Genomic DNA, 23,191 nt, shown 5'->3' with positions numbered 1-23,191 from the left:
GCAAGGTTTTCAGTTCCTCATTTTGTCTGTTTTTCTGCCCACAGGGTGCAGCTGGTCAGCCTGGTGCTAAAGGCGAGCGTGGACCCAAAGGACCTAAGGGTGAAACTGGACCAACAGGTGCCATTGGCCCAATCGGTGCTTCCGGACCACCAGTAAGTGAATTGTGTCTTTGTAAAATGCATAGTTCTCAACTGTGCCATGCAAGCAATACATTAGTCTGAAAGCCTTGAATTCTGAACAGGTAATGAAAGAAAGAAACAAAACTTCAAGCTAGGCTGTGAGAAAAGTTACCATGCTGATTTTCACATATTATGTAAATTTTATCAATCTATTTATGTGGGCTCAGATCGTGAGTCTGGAACTGAAATGAAGAGAAAACAATAACTAATTTTCAACTTGCTCTGAAGATCAGCAAAATCACTCTATCTTGGACCATTCAGGGGGTGATTGTGGGTAAGTTCTGAGCTGAGGATGTTGACACTTTTCTCTCAAAGATGGGATGTGCTGTCACAGTCTGATTTTTCAGACTCAGTCATCCAGAAGCATGTGTGCAAATTTGTCTGTGCACCCATTTGCACATAGGCTTTCATGGGCTGACACCTTTATAGCCATCCAGAAGCATGTGTGCAAATTTGTCTGTGCACCCATTTGCACATAGGCTCTTCATGGCCTTTATAGCTCAAAGTTGTATACTGCCTCACATGCATATCACTGGGGAACTGGTTGACATGATGCAGAAAGTCAGACCCACGTACTTCAAATACCACAAAGTGTTGCAGGATAGCGTGGCTTGGTTTGCTTATTGTATGATTTTAATACCAATACCAGGCTCTTGCACTAAGCAGCTGTATTAGTTACACAGTGCAAACAGAGGATTTGATGATTTTGCCCTGCTTTCACATTTTGACTTCCAGATTTGTTTAGATGAATGTAACATTTGCAAGGAAATTAACCTGAATCATAAATGCCTTATGCAACTTTTCTCAAGCCTTATGATACTGATTTAAAATGTGTGCGAATTTAATACTCTATTGTCAGGATAGACAGAATGATTTTGGGCCCAGTCCTCTTCTGGTATAAAAATCACCCTTAGCTTTCACAATAGTGAAACTGAGCCCTTATTCTCAATAGGGAGCATTAATTGTCTCTGCTTGACCCATCTCTCTTTTTCAATCCTTCCTACTTAGGGTCCCGCTGGTGCTGCTGGTCCTGCTGGCCCTCGTGGTGATGCTGGTCCTCCTGTAAGTCTTCAGGCTTCTAGTACTGACATTGTTGCTTTTCATGAAGTTTTTGTTTCCTTTAAACCTAATCTTTATTTTCAAATTTGTTTTTAGGGCATGACTGGTTTCCCTGGTGCTGCTGGAAGAGTTGGTCCTCCTGGCCCTGCTGTAAGTAACTAGTGAAGAATTGTAATGGGAGATAAGTCAGAAGCTGCTTTTGCTTAGGGATAATCCTAACTTTTGTTTCATTGATGTGAATCGTAATTGCACTGGAATAACCTCAGATCCTTATAGAACTGGATGAGAAAAAAAAAATCTAATTATTCAAGCTCCCAGAGTACAACCTATGCATTTAATTTGTGAGTTTTTATAATCCATCAAGCATCCCTATGCCTTTTGAAGTACCCAACCATTTCCGAAAATCAGTGTTTATTTGCTTTTGTTTAAATCAATGGCTATGCAATTACTCATGATGGAGTGGAATAAGGTCATGTCCAATCTGCAGAAGAATGCTAAGGTTATTGTATGTCTACATTTTCTTAAGTACCTGCAGTTCTAGTGCCTGTTTTGAGCAGGGCAAGCTCACTCTGTTTTGGAATGTGAATATTTTTTATTTTTCAGCAAGAAATTCTCATTCTAGATTGACATGTGTAGTCTTTTCTTTTCAAAGGTGTTTCCAACCTTTACCAAAAGGCACTTCGTTTCTTAGATACTCTGGATTTAAATAAATTTTAAATCCTGTTATGCAAAGCAAATAATGCTCTTGAATTGGAAGATACTGGGCTTTTTTTAATCATGGATTTTATAGTTAAAATTAGTGTCTCCAACAAGAGACAGGTCTATATTTTCCCATCAAATTTTACCACTTTCACCTGCCCAGAGTTTAAAAAAAATAAAAAGCAGTCAAATAATTCTACTGCTTCCAGCTCTCCACTGCTAACAAAGCAGTGGAAGTTGCTGCTTTGGAGCAGCTGATGACCTGTTTATTGCAAGGAACTATTTTTTCACATGGACTTAAAATGAAATTTTATCCCCAGGTCTATATTGTAATGGTGTTATATTCATACTCAATCCTAGGGCATCACTGGTCCCCCTGGTCCTCCTGGCCCAGCTGGCAAAGATGGTCCTCGAGGTCTGCGTGGTGATGTTGGACCAGTTGGCCGCACTGGTGAACAAGGTATTGCTGGCCCACCTGGCTTTGCTGGTGAGAAAGGTCCATCTGGAGAGGCTGGTGCTGCTGTAAGTTACTGAATATCACATCTCATTAAATATATTTCTCTTCATGTAAATGTTATGGTTTCTGAGATAGTTTTGGTGTTAGTGAAGGGCTTTTCTACTTTATCCACAAATTTAGCAAAGCCTTTAAGTAGAAGTTCCACTGAGACACAAGAAATTGTTCATAGGCATGCTTGACAAACATGCCATAAAAAGTGAGCCTGATCCCTGGGTCAGGGTTTTCTTTCTCTTTTTCTCTTGTGGAGAGCTGTATCTTTCTCTAACTACAGAAGAAATTGATATTTAGTCTGAGAAAAGGAAATTGCTCTGAAATTGATGCTCATGGATAGAAAAAGAAGGAACCTGTGAATGTCCATTTAGAACAATCTCAATTCATAGCTGCATCAGAAACTCTGATTTGTGAGGATCACAAGGTTAAAGCCCACAGGTTGACTTAGAATTATGCAGTAAATTAATTACTTTTGAGTATCTTTAAGCTTTCACATCCAGAATTACTGGGGTTTTTTAAAAGTCATACGTTTCTGTCTTATTGAAGTAAGCACTTGTGTGAAATACCACAATTGTTACCCAAAAAAAAAAATCAGAGGAATTTTTTCTGTGATCTGCAAAAATTGTAACCAAGAATGCAATTTTCAGTATCATTGTCTGATGTGTGTGTTGCATCTATTTTTGTCTATTAATAGAAATATTATTCTCTTCATGTCATAGGGTCCTCCTGGTACCCCAGGTCCTCAGGGTATTCTTGGTGCTCCTGGTATCCTTGGTCTGCCTGGCTCTCGGGGAGAACGTGGTCTTCCAGGCATCTCTGGAGCAACAGTGAGTATATGATTAGTTAACTGCTTCAAACAGATAACATGTAATTAAAAAGAAAAAACCCACACACACTTGAGGTCCTGTCTTACGGGAAGCCAGGGAGATGCAGATTATGCTGTTTCCATTGCTGTTGGAAACAGGATATGGACCTACTAGACATAGATCATTGGAAGAAATTATGGCTTGTTGCAGACAAACTAGAATTATCTGCAGGTGAGCAAATTTCTGAATGTCAGAAATGTCAGAAATGTCAGAAATGTTAAGAGGTTTCTAGTAGTAACATTTAGAATGAAGATAGCATTTGATATAGATAGGTATGTTTCTTGTGTCCTGATTCTTTTTCCTTCCCAAACTCATTGCAGAGAAGTGCTGCTCTTAGATAAAGGCTAAAAGTTCTGTAAGACTGGTTTGTGTTGTATTATAATGTCACATTTTGTTACAACTGTTCCTGTATTAGGGTGAACCTGGTCCCCTGGGTGTTTCTGGTCCTCCTGGTGCTCGTGGTCCCTCTGGTCCTGTGGGTTCTCCTGGTCCAAATGGTGCTCCTGGTGAAGCTGGACGTGATGTAAGCTGTCTTTTATCCTCTTCAGATTGCTTTTTCTTCATTCTGATCCAAATACAAATACTCGGAAGAAGTGGATGGAACAGGAGGCTGTTCTGCTAGCAAACTTGTGCAATGTCTTCAGAGAAAATTATATCAGGATTTTGATAGATATGGATTCCTGTGCCCAGCTAGATGACAGAGTTTTTAAAGCACAATTGTGTCTGAAATACATCCTGAAATCACTCTCAGAATCTTTTCACTTTTTACTTAAATGCCAAGAAAGATGGAGTGGGGAACATACATATCTTTCATGAAAGTATAAAAACTGCAGCCTTATCAGGGAAGCTTATTTGGTAACCTGAAGCATAGTTAATACATTGTTAACACAAACCTTGAAGAGACTTTGCAGAATTTCAAGGAGAACAGAGAACAGTAATTTAAAAATCCTGAACTTTGTTTCATTGGAATTTTCTGTAGGAAAATGGGTTTTTTTGGACACAGCCTAAGTGCTGAAGTGAAATTAATATTCACAAAGAAAACCTTTTAACCTTGTGAAGTACCACAGCAAATTAATTTAGTTGTGGCTATTTTTTAGGTTCTTTTCCCTCCATTGGCATTTTTCATCTAAAAAAAAGTCTCAGTTTTAAGAGTCCAAGCTAGTAAAGACCACTGTTGTCTTAGCCTTTTCATTTAGAGAAATGTAGCAAAGCCCAGTAATTTTTTTCTTTACCCAACTTCTAAAACCTAAAATATTTGAAGACCATTTTAGATTTTCTGAGAACATTAGTACATTTAAGGTATTTGTGAATGGCATGTATGGCAGGAAAAAAGTTCTTTCTCTTTATATTTATGCTATCCTATCTCAATATCTTCTTACTCTCACTGTAAGCAATTAGACTGAGACACAGTTCTGTCTGTGAAAGATGATGGAATTTAGTAATTTTTTTCATGGAATTTTAATAGGGCAATCCTGGAAATGATGGTCCTCCAGGCCGTGATGGTGCTCCTGGTTTCAAGGTAACTTTGTTTCTTTTATTTCATTGTCATGGAAGAAATATTCCAATATGTGTAAGTCAGTAATAACACAATGTGTCTCCTGTCACACTCCTTTGTTCCCAGGGTGAGCGTGGTGCTCCTGGTAATCCTGGTCCCAGTGGTGCTCTGGGTGCTCCTGGTCCTCATGGCCAAGTTGGTCCTTCTGGGAAGCCTGGAAACCGTGGTGAACCTGTAAGTTGATGATATGATGATATACCTTAACTTTCTAGATTAAGGTATAAAAGGACTAAGACTTGTCTATCATATATACAAAGTACTTCCCACCTCTACAATGTATAGATAATTACTTCACTTTCTCCAGAGATGTGTTGAGCATGGAACCTTCATTAGAACAATATGCAGCAGTGACATGTATTCTCTATTCTTGTTTCAGGGCCCTGCTGGTGCTGTCGGTCCTGCTGGTGCTTTTGGTCCAAGAGGTCTTGCTGTAAGTCTGATTTTTAAATACATTACCACATTGATGCAAGAAGAAAAAACATGATTTATCGATAAGAACTCTCATAAATGTGATCAAGGGGCCCAAAAGGTAATGCTAAAGGACCTGAAAATATTTAGGAATTTAGAATCTCAATTAGCATTCTCTTTTGTGGGATCAATACTGATCTTCCTGTGTATTTTAAGGGGATGTCCATTATATACATTGGGATATGACTTAATGTAGAATATTTACACTTAATTCTTGCTTTGACAGGAGTATGTTCTTGAAGCTTTCTAATTTATTCCTTTGACACCTATATCCCTTCCTAGGGCCCACAAGGTCCACGTGGTGAGAAAGGTCTGCCTGGTGATAAGGGGCCTAGAGGTCTGCCTGGCTTGAAGGGACACAATGGATTGCAGGGTCTTCCTGGTCTTGCTGTAAGTAAATGATTTTCAGGGTTTTGAATATTAAGAGTAAAAAAACCAAAATAAGGTCACACTAGCAAGGAATTACATATGCACAATACAGTATGTTAATACCACTTACTCCACTCTGCAGCAACTTTCAAGTGGAGAGTCATAAATAGTCTCTTTAACATTAAATGGTTTTTGTACAAAACTGAAGATTCTGGTGTTGGCATTAGAACTGTGACTACCATTAGTTCCCTTGAAGCTCAATTGCATTTGGATAACAAAGGATTAAAAAATCTTCTGCCTTTGTTTTAGTATTATTTTTTATTTTGGCCAGAAATTATAAAACTTTTATCTCAGAAAAGCTCAAGTAATTTTTAGATTTCCTTCCCTTTAAATTTGGGTATCAACTGTAGGAATTCTGACTTTTATTTTAAAGCCTTCTCTGAAGATCAGAAGAAACAACATAAAGAATTTTACCCTCTCTCCTCTCTTCCCAAAACAAGCATTTCACACCCTAACTCCACTAATAAATGTCATTAGCCCTAGATTCCTATTCTCTGAACCCAAATACACATTACATACAGTTCACTCTTGAATCAAGCAAACACAAACAAGTTCCACTGCTCTTTTTTTGATGACTGTGTATCTTTCCCAATAGGGCCAACATGGTGATCAAGGTCCTCCTGGTAACACTGGCCCTGCTGGTCCACGGGTAAGTGAATTTCAGAATATGTTCAAATAACTCCCATTCTCTTTGTGCAATATATATGTATGCTCCCATCCATATGAATCCCTATTTGTAGCATCTTTAATGTCTGTTCAAATTTCCAAATTTCCGTTTAGGGTCCACCTGGTCCTTCTGGTCCTCCTGGTAAAGATGGTCGCAATGGTCTCCCTGGACCTATTGGCCCTGCTGGTGTGCGTGGCTCTCATGGTAGCCAAGGTCCTGCTGTGAGTATAACCTTTTTTTTGTTGATTTAACACATTTATGTTATACTATAAGCCTAGTAGTTACATCACTTCAGAAGCCTAATAACACACATGGTTTTATTTCTTAAAAAAGATATGTAATATTAGGGAAATGTTTAACAGACCTAAACAAAAAGGTTTTCTTCACCTTACAGCCAGACTGCAAATGCAAAAGGAGGTGTGGTAGTCCTGCACTGTGCATCTTCCACTGTTTCAACCCATAGCAGTCACCACAGGGCAAGTCCAGGTGTGCTGCCTCCGATGAGAGCTGAGGGTGCCAGGAGTTAACTAGGAGTATGCATGTGTGGAAGCATTTCACTAAAAGCACCATATCTCTAACAGAATGCTTTTTGTCTTCTGCTTTTGAAAAACTTCAGGGTCCTCCTGGCCCTCCTGGTCCTCCTGGCCCCCCTGGTCCCAATGGTGGTGGATATGAAGTTGGCTTTGATGCAGAATACTACCGGGCTGATCAGCCTTCTCTCAGACCCAAGGATTATGAAGTTGATGCCACTCTGAAAACACTGAACAACCAAATTGAGACCCTGCTGACCCCAGAAGGCTCCAGAAAGAACCCAGCTCGCACCTGCCGTGACCTCAGACTTAGCCACCCAGAATGGAGCAGCGGTATGTTAGTGCCAGATGTTTGCCTTTTCTGGCTCAGCAGCACTTCCAGGGCATTAGCTTTCTTCAGTAAAAGGTATCCTTGGCCACGTGGCAAAAATACTAAATGACCAGTGAAGAAGTTCTTTCTGCCTCCACTGAAAATAGATACAGTTACATCCTGAAAAACTCTTTGTGGATATTGTTGCACATTATTGCAATAATTTTCCAAAATATCACATTAAATTGATTTCAAATACAATTTCTTATACATTAACAATCCAAAATATCTGTATCCCGCTTATCACCTTAATATTGCCCCTAGCTGTGATATTTATGGCCTGAGTTCCTATATAAGATAAGTGAATATGAGCTGCATGCAAAGTTTGTGCAGAATGAACCATGATTTACATTCCTCCCCTCAATGGCAGGCTTCTACTGGATTGACCCCAACCAAGGCTGCACTGCAGATGCCATTAGAGCATACTGTGATTTTTCCAATGGTGAGACTTGCATCTATGCCAACCCTGACAACATTCCTGCTAAGAACTGGTATATCAACAAGAATCCCAAGGACAAGAAGCAGCACATATGGTTTGGTGAAACTATCAATGGTGGCAGCCAGGTAAGTGATGTATGGCAGGGTGATTGTTTCCTGCAGCACTGTCTGAAGAGTTCTCAATTCAGTGACTCTCAGAAGCAAGCACATAAATTAAGTTCTTAGGGGAGAAATATGAAAAAGCCGGCTACCTTTTATCTCAAGGGCATAGAGCTCTGATTCTGATTTAGATCAGTTTGTTAAAAGTACTTCTCAGTATTGCAGTATTTGCAGACATCAAGAAAAGACATCAACTTTTCTTGATGTCTGCAAATGATCAGTTCAGCCTGACTAATGGTTATTGCTAAGGGAAGCCTGGTCTGGAATATGGTACATATAAAGACATCTACCAATTTTTTCAGAAAATGTCTGAAAAATTAAGAAAAACATCAATCTTTTTAATTGATATTTTTTATACAACACTATTCCTGGAAAGATATTTATATTACACATCGCAGATTCTGAGTGCATGCCACCGTAACACTGAGAATTGTTGGTGTAAGTGAAAACAAGAACTACTACTTGCATGTTAGACACTGTCCCAGCAAATTGCAAATACATCACTTTTGTTCAGCTAAGGAGATTTAATTACCTAATTCTTAAATGAAATTGAGTTAATATTGTGTTGAAGTGTCTAAAATGAATTTAATCACATTGGATCAGAACAGTCTAGGGTCCTGTTTCTTAGAGGGGCAAAAAGTAGATACTGTAAAAAAAATATAAGAGTGAAAAAGAACATTTGTACCATCCATAGACATTGGTGTATTAAAAAAAATTTCAAAACTATCAAAAAAGGTTTCACAGTTTTATTGAGACAGGCATTGTTTGTGTGTAGCTGTGGGAACAGTAGATTGTCTTCCTTGAACTTATCTGATCTTGTCTCTGAATCCATATAAACTGCTAACACCATACCTTGGAACAGAACTCTACAGTTCAACTACATCCACTCACACCTGGTTGTCAGTCTACCTCGTACTACTTATATTTTGTGCTCTTTAGCTCTGGGGTGGCAATAGAAAAGTGATTGCAGACTGGGGATTCTTTTTTTTAAAGCTGTCATGGTTTAAGCTCAGATAGAAATTAGGTACCATTGCCACTTGCTCAACTCCCTCTCTCTTCCCCCCAATACACCCTAGTAGAAGGGGAGGAGAATCAAAGTAAAACTGGCATGTTGCAATAAAAACAGTTTAATATTTGAAAAGAAAATACAGTAACAATGGTAAATAATAATGATGATAATAAAAAGCAAAACAATAGGTGATGCAAAATGTCATTGCTAACCACCTGCTGACTGGTGCCAGACCTCCCTGCTTCCCAAAGCCAGACTGGCTGCCTTTTTGGGTTACTTCATCCCAGTTTATATACTGAGCATTATTTTTTATGGTGTTGAATATTCCTTTGGTCAGCCCAGGTCACCTGTCCAAGCTATGCTCCCTGCCAGTTTGTTTTGCACACTTCCTCACTGGCAGAGGATGAGACACAAAAAAAAAAAAAAAAAAAACGGTCCTTGACTTAGCAAAAATCTGAAACATCAGTGTGTTTTCAACACCAATCCAAATCCAAAACACAGCCCTGTATCAGCAACTGAGAAGAAATTAACTCTACCCTAGCTAAAACCAGGACACCAGAGCAGCTATCACTCATTTTCATTACAAACATCCTCCTTTCCCCCACAATACTACTGACTGGGTTCCTCTCTGTTTTTCAGTTTGAATACAATAGTGAAGGAGTGACCTCCAAGGATATGGCCACCCAACTGGCCTTCATGCGTCTGCTGGCCAACCATGCCTCCCAGAACATCACCTACCACTGCAAGAACAGCATTGCCTACATGGATGCAGAAACTGGCAACCTTAAGAAAGCTGTTGTGCTGCAGGGATCCAACGACGTTGAGCTACGAGCTGAAGGCAACAGCAGATTCACTTTCAGTGTTCTCGAGGATGGCTGCTCTGTAAGTAACACAGAAACCATGGGCGTGGTGACTGCCCAGGCCTAGGCATTTGATTAGGGATAGAGTTGTGCTTTAATTCAGAATTAGATTATTGGTCAAACCAGCAAAATAGCCTACCAATCCAACCATGGCAGATCCTTAACAAGTGGGAAGGAAAAGGTTACAAAAAAATCCTACCTTGTACTGTACATGTGGCCAAAAAAAGAATTTTCAGAGGCACTAGGTCCAAATTCTATGTAAACAGAAGATTGATAAGAAAACAACGCACATGCCATAGAAGGGGCAGGATCTTTAAGTCCTGAAACAATCAGGCAGAGTTCTCTTAGCATCTAACATAATTTTGAATAATGTGGTAGTTTGCACACAGCATCACATCAGACTACAAAAGATTCAAGTAAATATTTTCTCTGTATTGGAGATTTAAATAGTTGGATGTGGGTATCTGATTTGCAAACAATACAAGCAAAATTAATATTAAATTATTTCAGGAATTATCCATTCAGGTAAAACAATTCCTAATACTATGAACAATGCAATAACAATTGCAATGAATCTTCTCTTACAGAGAAAGAACAACGAGTGGGGCAAAACAATCATTGAATACAGAACAAATAAGCCATCCCGCTTGCCCATCCTTGACATTGCACCTTTGGATATTGGCGGCGCTGACCAAGAATTCGGTTTGGACATTGGCCCAGTCTGTTTTAAATGAATGAACTAAAATTAACTTAAAGCCTCTCCCAAATTATTCTCTTGTCATTTCTTTTTATAATGAAAGCTGACTCCTTCCATTTCTTCTGTTCATCTACTTGCTTAAACTCTGGGCGAAAGAGAAGGAGAAGAATTGATTGGAGCATTGTGCAATGAAATTTAATACAGCCCCAAATGGACTTGGAAGTCTTTCAAGATTTAACACCTTGTTTTGGGAAATGTCAACCTTTGTAAAGAAAAAAAAAAAACAAAATAAAAAGTCATGAAAGTTTGCACCACTTGTGGCCTTTGAATATCTTCCACAGAGGAAGTTTAAATCCATGACTTCCAAAGGTTTAAACTACCTCATACACTAAATCAAGAGTGATCCACATCTTTTGTAGGAACTTCTCCATATGATCTGAGGTACTTTCAATTCCACTCAAAATACAGTGGTGCTAATTGCATAATTACAGAGTATCTTTCCAATACTTGAACTTTGATGGTGCTAGTGGCATTTAAAATATTGCTTCTCTGTTTCTTTGAAGTCTGTCTTAAAACTTAAGATGTCCTGTCTCACCCACAGCTTAAGCATGTGGATAATTTTTCTTCCTCTTGATCTTCTTCCTCCAAAATCAGGTGTTCCCACTTTCAAATTTCATTTCAATCTTCTACTATGGGTAAAAAAAGGTCATCATTTCTCAAAAAAAAAAAAAAGAACGAAAATGTATTTTGTATATGTGAGATGTTTAAATAAATTGTGAAAAAAATTAAATAAAGCATGTCCAGTGTTCCAAAAGAAACTATTTAATTACTTGCTTAGATGCATTGGAGATTCTCAGACCAAGATTTTAGCACATTGCTATAAAACATTTTGTTAAAGCCTCAAAAGGTTGCCTACAACTCTCTTAAGGGTGTGATTGTCTATTCGACTCTTCATTTCAACACTAACTTTTGAGAAGTTCTCAAGAAACTCACTCAGTAATTCTGTGCCTCATAGTACGCCAAGTTCAGGAGCAGAAATAATTCCATCTGTTTGTCCAACTACTAAGTAGGATTACTGGCTGCAAGAAGGATCATCATCTCACTTAAAGGTGGAAGGAAAATTAAGCTTCTCTCTTTCACTTGAGGACAGAAAACTCATGGCAGTTGATTGAGCTGTGCTCTGATACTTTGCTGTAACCAGCAGAACTGTGCCTGTGCACTTCAGAAAAGAGGTGCAGAAGTCTATGCCAAGAATCTCAAATGTAGTTGTTTTGTCAGGAAGGTCAGTGTTAGGCCCTTACAGTTTGTTCAATTCTGTATGGGGCACAGAACCATATGCTTTTGCTAGCCTTAATAATTTACTGTCACACAAACCACCATGAGAAGCAAAGATGTCTTTTCTGAGACCTTTTAGAAGACTGCTGAAAACCCTAAATGAACTGCAATTCCAACAGCCATGTTTTTGTAGTTGGGAAGGTGCTTGAGAGAACCAACAGAGGAGCATGAAGACAACAGCAAAAGCATGCAAGGCATGAGGTGAGATGGCCAGACAGAACCCCCAAAGAGTGGCATGAAGAAAATATCCAGAATAAAGTCCCTGTAACCTGAAGAAAGCACAACTCTAGAGATTACCAGCTGAGAGTCTGAAGGCAGCTCCAAATGGTGCAAGGAGAAAAAAGCACTAAAATCTGCTTCTAAAGACTCTTTTTGTTGTTCTTGCTTGCAATTAACTGATTAAAGAAAATAGGGCAAATATCAAAACATGATCTTGGATGCAGCTGCTATATGCCTGCAGCTGTGTGCTGAATTAGTAAAAATGGGAATTTCCATTATGAAATATAACCCATTTTTTCTTCACTGAGTAAAACATACTGTAGGTAAATACCTGCATTTACTCATTGGACCATGATGATTCTTAAAATACTATAAGCATTTTCTTACCATTTCAAGAAAATGCTTGAATGCATTTCACATTTTTACTGTTGTAAAAACAGTAATTCAATATTTGAAAACAGCAAATACTTTCTTTCTTTATTTACAAGACAGAAGTTCCTACAAGGACTGAAAAGCTAAAATTTCATCCCTCAGGTTATGCAATTCCCTAGAAGGTATGCAAAGTTTAGGGAGGTATTGCTAGGATAAGGAGGTAGTCCTTTGTTGCCTGGGGAGAAAAAAAAATCCCAAAGCACAGCTAAAGGAACACTTGAGTTTAGAAAGGAAACAGCAGCTAGCAAACACTGTCTCCATTTGTTGTCTTCTGATTCCTCCTTTGCTCTCTGTGATCTATTCCATGGCATGTCCTTCTAGGCAGAGAACTCTTTCTGTCTATCAGCTCACTAATAATATCCAAATTGTGTGTTTTCAGATCTTTGCTCAAAAAACAACCTCATCTGGAAATTAAACCTGAAAAAATACATAGTATTTACCTCACAAATTCCAGCCTCATTAGCACTGGACAGATATTCAGTCTGCCTTGCAGGTTTTCAGCTTATCAGAACTTATTGCATGATCAATATTTTGCTTATGCTATGTAAAATATTGAAGAAACTGTCTTTCAAAAATCATAGCTGCAAATAAGAAATAAAGGGCAGATAGGGCAGAGAGCTTAATATTAGTCTAGTTTTGGGAATATAAGATGTTGAATAAACTTCTGGTAAAGTGATCTTAATTATTTTTCGGAATACTCTGCCTCCCTATAAACATTATCTTTGGAGAATTTCATTATCAGCAGCAATACATCTAGAGCATCAGCATAAATTAGCTGAAACTATAGATTAACATTTACATTTGTAGCAGGAAATAATCTTGGAAGGAAAGGAAGACAGCTGGAGTAACTAAGTGCAAGGCAAAGTTTGCAGCAAGCACTGGCTGTACTGCACCAGAACAGAATTGCTGGGGAAGCTCTGAAGAGCTGGGTGGAGAGACAGCTGACATGACGCAACTGTGCCAACCAAAGTACTGCAGCATTCAGACCATTTTCCTCCCTGGAATCTGCAGGACTGATGACCCTCACCTGTGTGATGAATAAATGTATTCTGTCTATCAGCTTCTCTTACACCATCCCCCTAGGAGATGGACAGAGATTAAAAGGCTCCTGTCAGTATGTGCTTCAAATTGTATCTAAGCTGACTTCTGATGTCTCCAGTGCAATATTTCTTTTTGTGTCCATGCAGTTTCCTGTTACAGCAGGCTCAGCTGGCAGCACATTGGGCTCTCTGTTGCATGTGCTTTTGCATTAATATGGCCTAAGTAAAAACTAGAGGCAAGGAGAGAACCATCAAGGGGACCAACATTGAGCAAAAAGAAACTCAAACTGTGTAGCACAGTTCTAGAAGGGGCAGTTGTAACCACACAGCCCTGTAAGGAGAAACACTAGCCACTGCCAATTATCTTTAGTATCTGAGTTTATCAGTGTAAAATATGAATACTGTGCTACAGACAAGTATCTTTTAATACAGGTGAGTGACAAAACAACATTAACAGACAACATATCTACACTTCCACCACTCAGGTTTAAGTCAAAGCTTTTGACATGACTTTTGATTCATTTTATTCTAGTGATTTCAGACAGGATTTCCTAGAATCTGCCTTCCTACCACCCTCTTGATGCAGTGTTTTACAGTATTAGAATCCTGTATCCAATTCCAATGAGACATTACCAAGCTTAAATAAAATGCAAACGGAAGTAACCCCTAATTCATTTAGTTTTAATCATGCCTCATTCTGAGCTCATTAGAAATCCATACTTTTCTATAGGGCTCTCCTATGAATCTCAGATGCATAATGAATGCAATCTACAGTGCATAAACAAAGAAATTACTGCATGTCTGTATTCTAAGCCTGGAATACATTTGTCCTTTCCTGGAAAACATGTGGTTGGATATTACATGAGAAAAATTTCCTACACATGAATCCATGCTTATGTATACACTCCAACAACTCAGGAAATTATGACTTTCATTAAGGCAAATATAACTATCAAAACAAACCAATAGATCATTTGAATATTATTTTGAAGACAAGCATTTGAAATACATAAAATAAATTCCAATTATCAATATCTTACTGTGTTCAAGCTACAGAAATTGGACTTTCAGGTGAAATGAAACTTTTCCCAAATGCCAATTCTGAAGACACGGTCAAACAGCAGAGCAGTTCTCCACCATTGTCATAGGTGTTGTGCACCCCCTGCTGCCTCACATGCTAATTACCAGCCCCTGAAGACTTTCTAGGGCTTCTATTCCCAAATTCACTGTCATTCACAGAATCACAAAATATTCTGAGTTGGTGGGGATCTACCAGGACCACCTGGTCCAACTCTTACGTAAATGGCCCACAGAAGTATCAAACCCACAACCGTGGTCTTATTGGCACCATGCTCAAAGCAACTGAGCTAATCTCAGGATTGTTGCTGTTATAATCTTCTGTGCCAAGACTATCCTACAGGCTATTTCTTCAAAACATCAGCATCAGAACTCACCCTAAATATGCACTAACATATGAGAAGAACACTTATCCAAACAGGAAAGCTCTTGGAGCAAACTGCAGGCTCACTCAGGGCACAAAAAAAGACAATAATTAACTTTACTCTTTTAGTTGTTAGGTTCTGTCAATCTGAAATTATCTTCTCTATATAGCAGTGTAAAGGACAGGGTTTTTTCTTCATGAAATCTTTCCTCCATAATGACTGTCAGTTTTTCTGTTTTTCAATTTTATCCAAAGAGATTTACCACTACTTTTTGGTTAAGTTATTTAACATCTCAAGGTGTAAGTCTCTGCTCCCAGTATATCCCAGTATAGTCTCTACAATAGTGTGACAAGAGAAGTCACCCAAAAACAGTCTGACTTAATTTGGAGAAAATGCTTTTCATTGCTGTTTCTAGTTAATAATGAGCTACCTTCTCATTTATTGTCATTTTTCAGCATTTAACAGGGAGTAAGACTAATTCCTCAGTTTGAAAGAACATCCATTGCTATTATGGCTGTCTGTATCTGCCTCTATACATTTGCTTTACCACAGTCATCTAAAATCTCAATTCCTACAGAAGCTGCCCATAGCCAAAATTATTTGTTCCCCAGATTCTGCATTGAGACCCAAAGGATTCTTCTCAGGAACAGCAGAGAGAAAACCACACCCATGGAGAGCACCTGCCTCACAGTAGACAAAAAGTAGAATTACAGTTTTACTTCATTTCTCTAATCTACTTTAATTCTCATATAGATACAAGAGAGGCATTAGGTACAATAGATACAGACAGATACAAGAAGTCCTTTGAACTTTTTCAGTTCCATATGTGATTCTAGAGTACAGTTTCAAACACTTTATTCCATATAGTTCCTGTAACTCTCAGTTAGTAGTCTCCCGTTTTCTGGAGAGACTAAGGTTAAGAATTAACCCTGTGCAGGATGAGCTGGTGGTTTGTGCCTACAGATGACAGTGTCCTTGCCTGGCTCCAGGTGAGAAGAACCAGCATTTCATCTCCCTCCTCCAGCGCTGGGATGCCCTCAGCTGCTTTGGGAGTATGAGCACTTAGATTCTCCTGGAGATTCAGGAACTACATTCCTACCCCCCACTCACCTCCCTCTCACAAGTTAACCATTACATATGTATTTTGACAAGCACATCCAAGAGTAAGCAATACTGATTCTAGCACCTTGCTCATGTTCAAGGCAGTGTTTCTCTGGCCCTATATGCAATGATATTACCACCTGCATAGCTTTTACTATTGTCTGTACATCAGGAACTTATAGATCTCTTTCTTGTAATAAGACTTGGGTATCCATTCCAAGCATGACACGCTGATAATAAAATTATGGCCCAAGGACTGACGTATAGATTAACTAAGTTTCTCTCACACTTTCTTTCTTGGTCCATAGTACTGTTCTTCCATTCTATTTATTCTCTGCTGCAGAAGCTTAGTCTAAAAATCCATTCTCTATGTTAACTCTACATAAATACTGTGGAAATTTCACACGCAACAAATCAGTAGCTGTTTTCTGTGGGCTTTGAACAGCTCCTTTACCTCTTTGCCACTGACATGAAAATGCACTGCTCAGACACACTGTGGAGACTACTTGAACTGATTTCTACTCACTCCTTCATCTGTTTTTTTAGTATGGTTATGAATCTTAATAGATTTTTTTTTTTTTTTTTTTTTGCTAAACTCACAGCCTTTTACAACCTGAAACTGAAATTTAGGACAGCATGCCTCCTAAAAAAATACAAATTTTTAATTTGTTATCTGATATGATCTGAACTTGGTATGTTGAAAACCAACTGGGATTTTTATTCCATTTCCAAATTGCTTTGCATGCACCAGGAAAACAGGTCTGTGGAAAAACAGCTCTGTGAGAGAAGCACAGGCTCATTAAATAGAATCATAGAATCATTAAATTTTAAAGGCTAGGAGTGGACCTTAAAGTTCATCTAGTCTTGACCACCCCTGGAGGGGCTCCTCCTACTATACCAGATTGCTCTAGGCCTTATCCAACTTGGCTTTGAACATGGCCAGAGTTGGAGTATCCACAGTCTTCCTGGGCAATGTGTTTCAGTGTCTAACTACCCTCACAGTAAAAAATTTCTTCCTAATACCTAACCTAAATTCTCCCTCTTTCAATTTATACCCATTACTCTCTGTCCTATCACTACAGCTCCTGAAAGAGAGTCCACAAGAAAGCTGCTGAAGGATAATGGGCTCCAGTGGTTTCACTGCATATGGATTTCTTCTGATTTTGGGCTTTAGAGAAAGCCATACACTATTAGTAAAAACTTTCAAAGTATTTTTAAAGTATAAGAAAAAACAACACATCAAAGAATTAGATCTCCCTACCAGTCATCTGAGCAGCTATTAGTGTGCTGTGCACAAGGGATTTAAAGTCAGAAGCAAAAAAACAATAGCTCTCCTGCAGATTCCAACTCACCAGTTACACAAAATTGCTGGAAATGGCACAATTATTCAGCTACCTGTTAATTCCCAAATGACATATCTTTGCTAAGCCTGAAGTGCACAGTAGCCCATGTTGATATTTTGTATATATATGTTTACATTTCAACATCAAAAAATAACACCGATCCTTTACAGCTCACAAACAACACAACAGAGCTCCATACAGACAAACAAAAATGACAGAATAGGGAATGTTGCAATATTCGGCTAAAATGAAACTATTTCTAAGCAATTTCATTTTTAAATAATGATGCATGGAAATATTTTAGTCTGTTAATCCATTGCTTCATGCGTCAGCAAATTAGGGTTTCAGTGAATCTGAGGCTAAAGAGAGAATTCCAAATTTCCAAAATTTCACTGAATGGCTAGGTTTTGAAGGGACCTTAAGAACATCTGGTTCCAAATCCCTGCCATGGCAGAAGAAAAGCAAGGACACGTCCCTGGGTGGGCTCGAACCACCAACCTTTCGGTTAACAGCCGAACGCGCTAACCGATTGCGCCACAGAGACTCCCTTGGCACTGGAATCTTCATAAGAAAAAATAATTTTCCTACCCAAAATAAATTTATGTTCCTAAAAACATCAATTTCAAGTAGCAGGGATTTAGTGCAGAGATGCTAAAAGAGAACATGGTCATCACATGGCATCTGTATTGCTGGCAGCCAGAAGGAAAGGCTTATAATGCTGCACAAACACAGCAAACCTTGCACTGTGGCTGTATAGGCTTCCAAAAGCTGCCCTATAAATATAAAGAATTCTGACTTTTAAGAAGGCACAACTGGAGCACAAGGGAGAACCATGAAAAATGAAACAATATGAAAAAAAGTGTTCAAGTTGCAATTTGAAAGCAACAGTAACTGCCATTTTTCCTCAACCAGGAGTCAAGAAAAGAGAGGGGGGGAAATAGAAAAAACTTACACCTGCATACCAAAAAACTCATCAAAACCAAACATTCTTAACCCATTAAAAGTAATGGATGTGATAGATACAAAACTTTGAGGATAAAAATGCAAGCAGCTGAAAGAAAAATAATTTGTATTAGCTGGGTCCCAGCCCCTTTCTCAGGACTGTGTAGCTGCAATGCAATGACATCCCATGATGCAGAAAGGTGCAGCCCCTTGACAATCCTTAATTAAAGGGGACAGATGAATTAAATATTTGCTATCTGCCCATTTCCCTTCCCTGTCTTCATCTGATCCATCTTTGTTTCAGACCCACAGAAGCCTGAAATGAAAACAGTATTAAGCCTCATGTTATAGAACAGCAGATGTATTTATCTCTTAGTGATAAAGCTAAATATGGCCTTTGTACATGTGATTCCATAATTACTTCACTTAATATCAGTCTGATTTTAGTACAGACTATCGAGAAAACGATTTTATAACTGTTACAAAATTAGAAATCTGTAAAAGTAGTAATTGCTAATAGAATTTCCAGGATCTTACAGGTTTGAGGGCATATTTGTTTCAGGATTTGGCTACAAATTCAGTACTCATACTATACTGGTTGATTGAACAAGTTCACTGAGAAAAAGACTTCTTACACTTTGTACTCCCTTTTCATTAATGCAATCAAATACTTGCAATGGGTGGCTACCATGCATACACATGCCACATGGAAACTTGATTCTTAGAGGAAAATTGATTATCATTATGAGGCTAAAAACCCAGCAATTAAAATGTCTGATGCCATCATTTGGCAGGTACCCAAAAGCTGTCCCAGCAAAAGCTGTATAACTGAAAATGCTACACCACCCAGGAATCCATTGGAAACATAGCTTTTTTTTCTGGAATTTCAATTTGACCAGAGCAATCTGGCAATGCTGCACTATTTAAATAAAGAAGTGATATGGTTTGGGGTATGGCAGATCCTACTAATTAATTAGTCAATACTTAACCTGTAAGTTAATGTAGGGAATATCCTACTTATTATATAACAAACAGAATGTTTCTTATGAACATGTGATCATTTCCCTTACGAAACTTCAAGATTAGAGGTAAGTGACAATTTTTTTTTCTAGCTCTGGTTCTTACATTCTTTGCTATATAGACTTGTGAAAAATTAATTATATTCTTATACACAGACTCAGAGGGGAAAATATCACATGAGAATGCCCTGCTATTCCTCTGAGAATAGTTAAATGTCAGCTCTCTGTTACATCTGACTTTATATTACAGTAGCCACTTCATCTTCTTACATGCTCCCAGTCCTTGTGATTACATTGTGCCTTTGCCTGAGGACAGTAGCTCCGACTTGAGAAGCTACACATGGCTGTAATACTGAAAACAGGAAAAAAGGTCCTCTCCTGCCAGCTCAGTTTATCAGCAAACTCGTATGTGCATGCCAGGTTTGACCCATGGCACAAAGTTCTCTTTCCATTTATCCTGAGCCTGCCAAGCAAAGTCAGGAAGCATTGAAAGAAGAATTACCTCATCTAAATTATACCTGTGTAAATGACATCTGTCCAATATAAATTTATTTTCTAAATTTAACAGAAAGTTACAATTCTTCATGGTAAGTCATTCACCTTATTCTAACTTACAAATAAATTACCACCTTACTTGCTCTCTCAATTGTGCAGAGGGAGGGTGATTAGTTTAAAATAGATTGGTTCTCTGTGAGTGAGTGGAATTAGGTGGGATGAACCCCTTCATTCCTGACTGTTATTAGATTGATTCATAGAGGAAATAGAGCAGCCAAAAACCACAGTAATGTCAGCGTCAGTCATGAGTGACCATATAAAACACCACAGCCTCTTATGAAAATAATTAAACCAGTTAACCCAAGGCTATCCCTGTAGAAAAAAACCCATATATTAAATTCTTCCAGAGGCATTTTACTTTCAATATTCATACACATTATCCCACATGCACAGCAGTGTCATATCTCCTCTGCCTCTCAAAGGAAACCCTTTTCTCTTCTCTGGGTCTTCTCTCTGTGGCTGCTCTAAGTGTCCCCCTCCCACTGATGGCCCTTGATGCTTCCATCAGAGCAAGCAGAAAGGCAATGGGAAGCTGTAGCATTTGCAAACCAAAAGCTGAGGTTTGACTGATCAGAAGGGCTAGCAGCCTTTTGCTTTACTTTCAGCACACCAACTTGATCAGCAGACAGAAAAATAAAGAAGGTACACAATTTACAAAGCTGCTTCTAGCTAATAATAGTTCATGTCTGGAGTTGGTTTTATAGGGTACTTTGCAATGCCTAATTAGCTTTTTCTATCACGTCTTTTATATATAGTGGTTTTGGTGTGAATTACATAGGTATATGTCATGATGCCAAATTCAATTAGCTTGTGAAAAACAAGGAGGAACCTGCTAGAAGTGAGACCACATGGCAAACCACTTCCTAATTCACAGCACTTCAGGCAAAAGCTTCTGACTGAAAGAAGGGGATCTCAATTATCAGACTCCTAAGCAACGTCTCCAAAGAAGAAAGGAAGCAAAAGCAGATGTCTTGCTCACACACATACAAATATTTAATATACACAGGGGGATTATCTTAATTAAGAAACTCAACCTGCAACAATGCCAGCATGTATTTGTACAGTCCTAAAATAACACAGTTGAAATCCACACATGGATTTATGGAGTTTTCAGGAATTATTAAAGATCAGCATTAGGTCTTCATGGCAAGTGAGGAATGTCCAGGGACTTCCAGCAGCAGGCAGCAGATCTGAAAGAGCCCTCCAAAGGCTGCAGGACAGAATTACTATTTCAAAGGGTTGTAATTTTCTGAGATATATATAAACAGAAGCATGGTTGTTTAGTTCCTGCTGCTCTTTTAGAGAAAGAAGATGATTCAGTTGAAGATCCCTGTAATTCTCCCCAGAGACAACCTAGTTGTGGGAACTTGAATTAATTTTTTGATTTTGAGAATAAAATAATAAATTAAATTTCCCTGCTTAAGTATTGTAGCCACATTGTAGCCACTCTAACTGAGAAGTTGAGTCAGCACCCCCAGAGCTCTGGCAGAACCCCATGCTTTCTGCATCTACACTTATAGTAGCAGCAATAATTTGGCTAAGTTTTGAGGAGTTGTACTCATGATCATAAATGGACCTTGCAGACTTGCCACATAGCCCTCAAACTTGACATATTTATATTACAGAATGAGACTGGGTGAAGTAAATATGTTTTGGTTGGATGAAAAGTCTCACTTGTTTGTGAACAAATGTATATAAACAGATGAAGAAGATACCTGTGGTCCTCAATGACTGCAGGAAAGATATATTTCATAAGATTGTAAAGAACCATTAATGAGCAACAATGCAAAAAGGTACAAAATATTATAGCTAGAGAATATGTCTAAAAGTGTTTAAGCTGCTTCTTAAAGTGTAAAATGCATATGAAATTAAGACAAAGAAACTGAAGCACTAACAGCAATATTTTAACAATTTAAACAAACTTTAACAATAAAGTTTGTTCAAAGTAAGAAGGCTTTGAAAATTTCTGGCTTTTTGAATGAGGCATGAGAAAAAAATAATGCATCAATGAGAATTTTTTCATGTATGGAGTAAAAACATCCCTACTACAACCAGAAATGGGGGGTTGGTTTGTCTGGATTTTTGTTGTTGTCATTGTTTTAGTTTGGTTAGTTTTAGTTTGGTTATGTTGGGGTTTTTCTGGAAAAACATAGCCAAATAACTACCCATCTGTATACTTGGCATCATTTTTCTCTCTCTTTCCCTAAGAGAATAAACCTGAGCGCTTTAAAATAGTGAAATGTTTTTATAATTTAAAAAGAATACTGAAAAAGTGAATGAATCAACAGACAGACTTGAACAGAAAAGAAGTATAGTCTACACATGTTGGCAGTTAGTAAAGACATTGGTTGGATAGAAATGGGACATACATTGAATACATATAGTAACATATAGTAACAGCACACAACAGAATACTTAGAACTCAAATTTTGTATGTACATAACATTATGTGGCTACATACTGTACAGATTTCCTAAGTTTTTAATTTGTTTATACGGTTTATATATGTTACTTTATTTTGTGGAAATATCTTTCCTGTGACAGCCTGCCCTGCTCCAGGCCTGCAGGGCTGGTGGCAGCTTCCCAGCCCCACCACTGATGAGGGACTGGAATAGGAGCCTAGATTTCCTGCCCAACTCAGATAGCTGCTTGTGGAGGAGCAGAATTTCGCTTTTGTAAACCTTAGCAAGTTTGATTTCAGCAATCATTTCATGCATCTACCAAACCCAGGTAAATCTGTGGGGGTTGGCCTCTTCTCCCAGGCAAATAGCCATAGGATGAGAAGATACAGTCTTAAGATGCACCACAGTAGATTTAGGTTGAACATTGGGAAGAATTTCTTCACGGAAAAGGTGATTATGGGCTGCCCGGGAGGTGGTGGAGCCACCATGCCTGGAGGTGTTTAGGAAAGACTGCATGTCTTTCCTTAAACTCAGTGACATGGTCCAGTTGGCATGGTGGTGTTCGGTCACAGGTTGGACTCGATAATCCCAGAGGTCTTTTCCAACCTGATTCTGTGATTCTGTGAGTGTGTCAGCTTGCTTGAACAGTCACCCGGGTTCAGAGGGAGTAAGCGTCTCCCAGCCTGGAATGGCCATTTCGTTGTCAACAGAAGAGTGACAAGTGTTTAAAAATCGCATTATTTGGAACAAAGCTCTCGCTGTCCAGTGCCCGATACGGACCGTGTGCGGCACAGACCCTCGCCCAGCTCCTCATTCACGGAGCACAGTCCCCAGGGCGTCTCCGCCTCGCCGCCCCCCGCTCAGCGGC

At 38.7% G+C, this 23,191-nt stretch overlaps 1 protein-coding gene and 1 non-coding gene across 2 annotated transcripts in view; one reads left to right on the top strand and one right to left on the bottom strand.

The window, feature by feature from the left end:
• COL1A2 (collagen type I alpha 2 chain) overlaps positions 1-11,307 on the top strand; it is a 39,273-nt gene extending 27,966 nt beyond the window's left edge. Inside the window, exons 37-52 of the mRNA XM_041408440.1 lie at positions 45-152; positions 1,188-1,241; positions 1,335-1,388; positions 2,298-2,459; positions 3,165-3,272; positions 3,727-3,834; positions 4,777-4,830; positions 4,933-5,040; positions 5,243-5,296; positions 5,617-5,724; positions 6,359-6,412; positions 6,544-6,651; positions 7,047-7,293; positions 7,701-7,894; positions 9,576-9,818; positions 10,384-11,307. Coding sequence (XP_041264374.1) covers positions 45-152; positions 1,188-1,241; positions 1,335-1,388; positions 2,298-2,459; positions 3,165-3,272; positions 3,727-3,834; positions 4,777-4,830; positions 4,933-5,040; positions 5,243-5,296; positions 5,617-5,724; positions 6,359-6,412; positions 6,544-6,651; positions 7,047-7,293; positions 7,701-7,894; positions 9,576-9,818; positions 10,384-10,530 — 1,911 coding nt within the window. The 3' untranslated portion in view covers positions 10,531-11,307. The remainder of the gene's footprint in view (positions 1-44; positions 153-1,187; positions 1,242-1,334; positions 1,389-2,297; positions 2,460-3,164; positions 3,273-3,726; positions 3,835-4,776; positions 4,831-4,932; positions 5,041-5,242; positions 5,297-5,616; positions 5,725-6,358; positions 6,413-6,543; positions 6,652-7,046; positions 7,294-7,700; positions 7,895-9,575; positions 9,819-10,383) is intronic.
• A 6,568-nt stretch (positions 11,308-17,875) lies between these two features.
• Positions 17,876-17,949, bottom strand: TRNAN-GUU. Its single transcript has one exon. It is a non-coding gene; the product is annotated as a tRNA-Asn (tRNA).
• Positions 17,950-23,191: the final 5,242 nt, after the last annotated feature.

Source organism: Onychostruthus taczanowskii, unplaced genomic scaffold, assembly GCF_017590055.1.
Source record: "Onychostruthus taczanowskii isolate IOZ18803 unplaced genomic scaffold, ASM1759005v1 scaffold3, whole genome shotgun sequence".
In the NCBI taxonomy this organism is placed as follows: domain Eukaryota; kingdom Metazoa; phylum Chordata; class Aves; order Passeriformes; family Passeridae; genus Onychostruthus; species Onychostruthus taczanowskii.
This window is presented reverse-complemented; position numbering and strand designations above follow the sequence as displayed.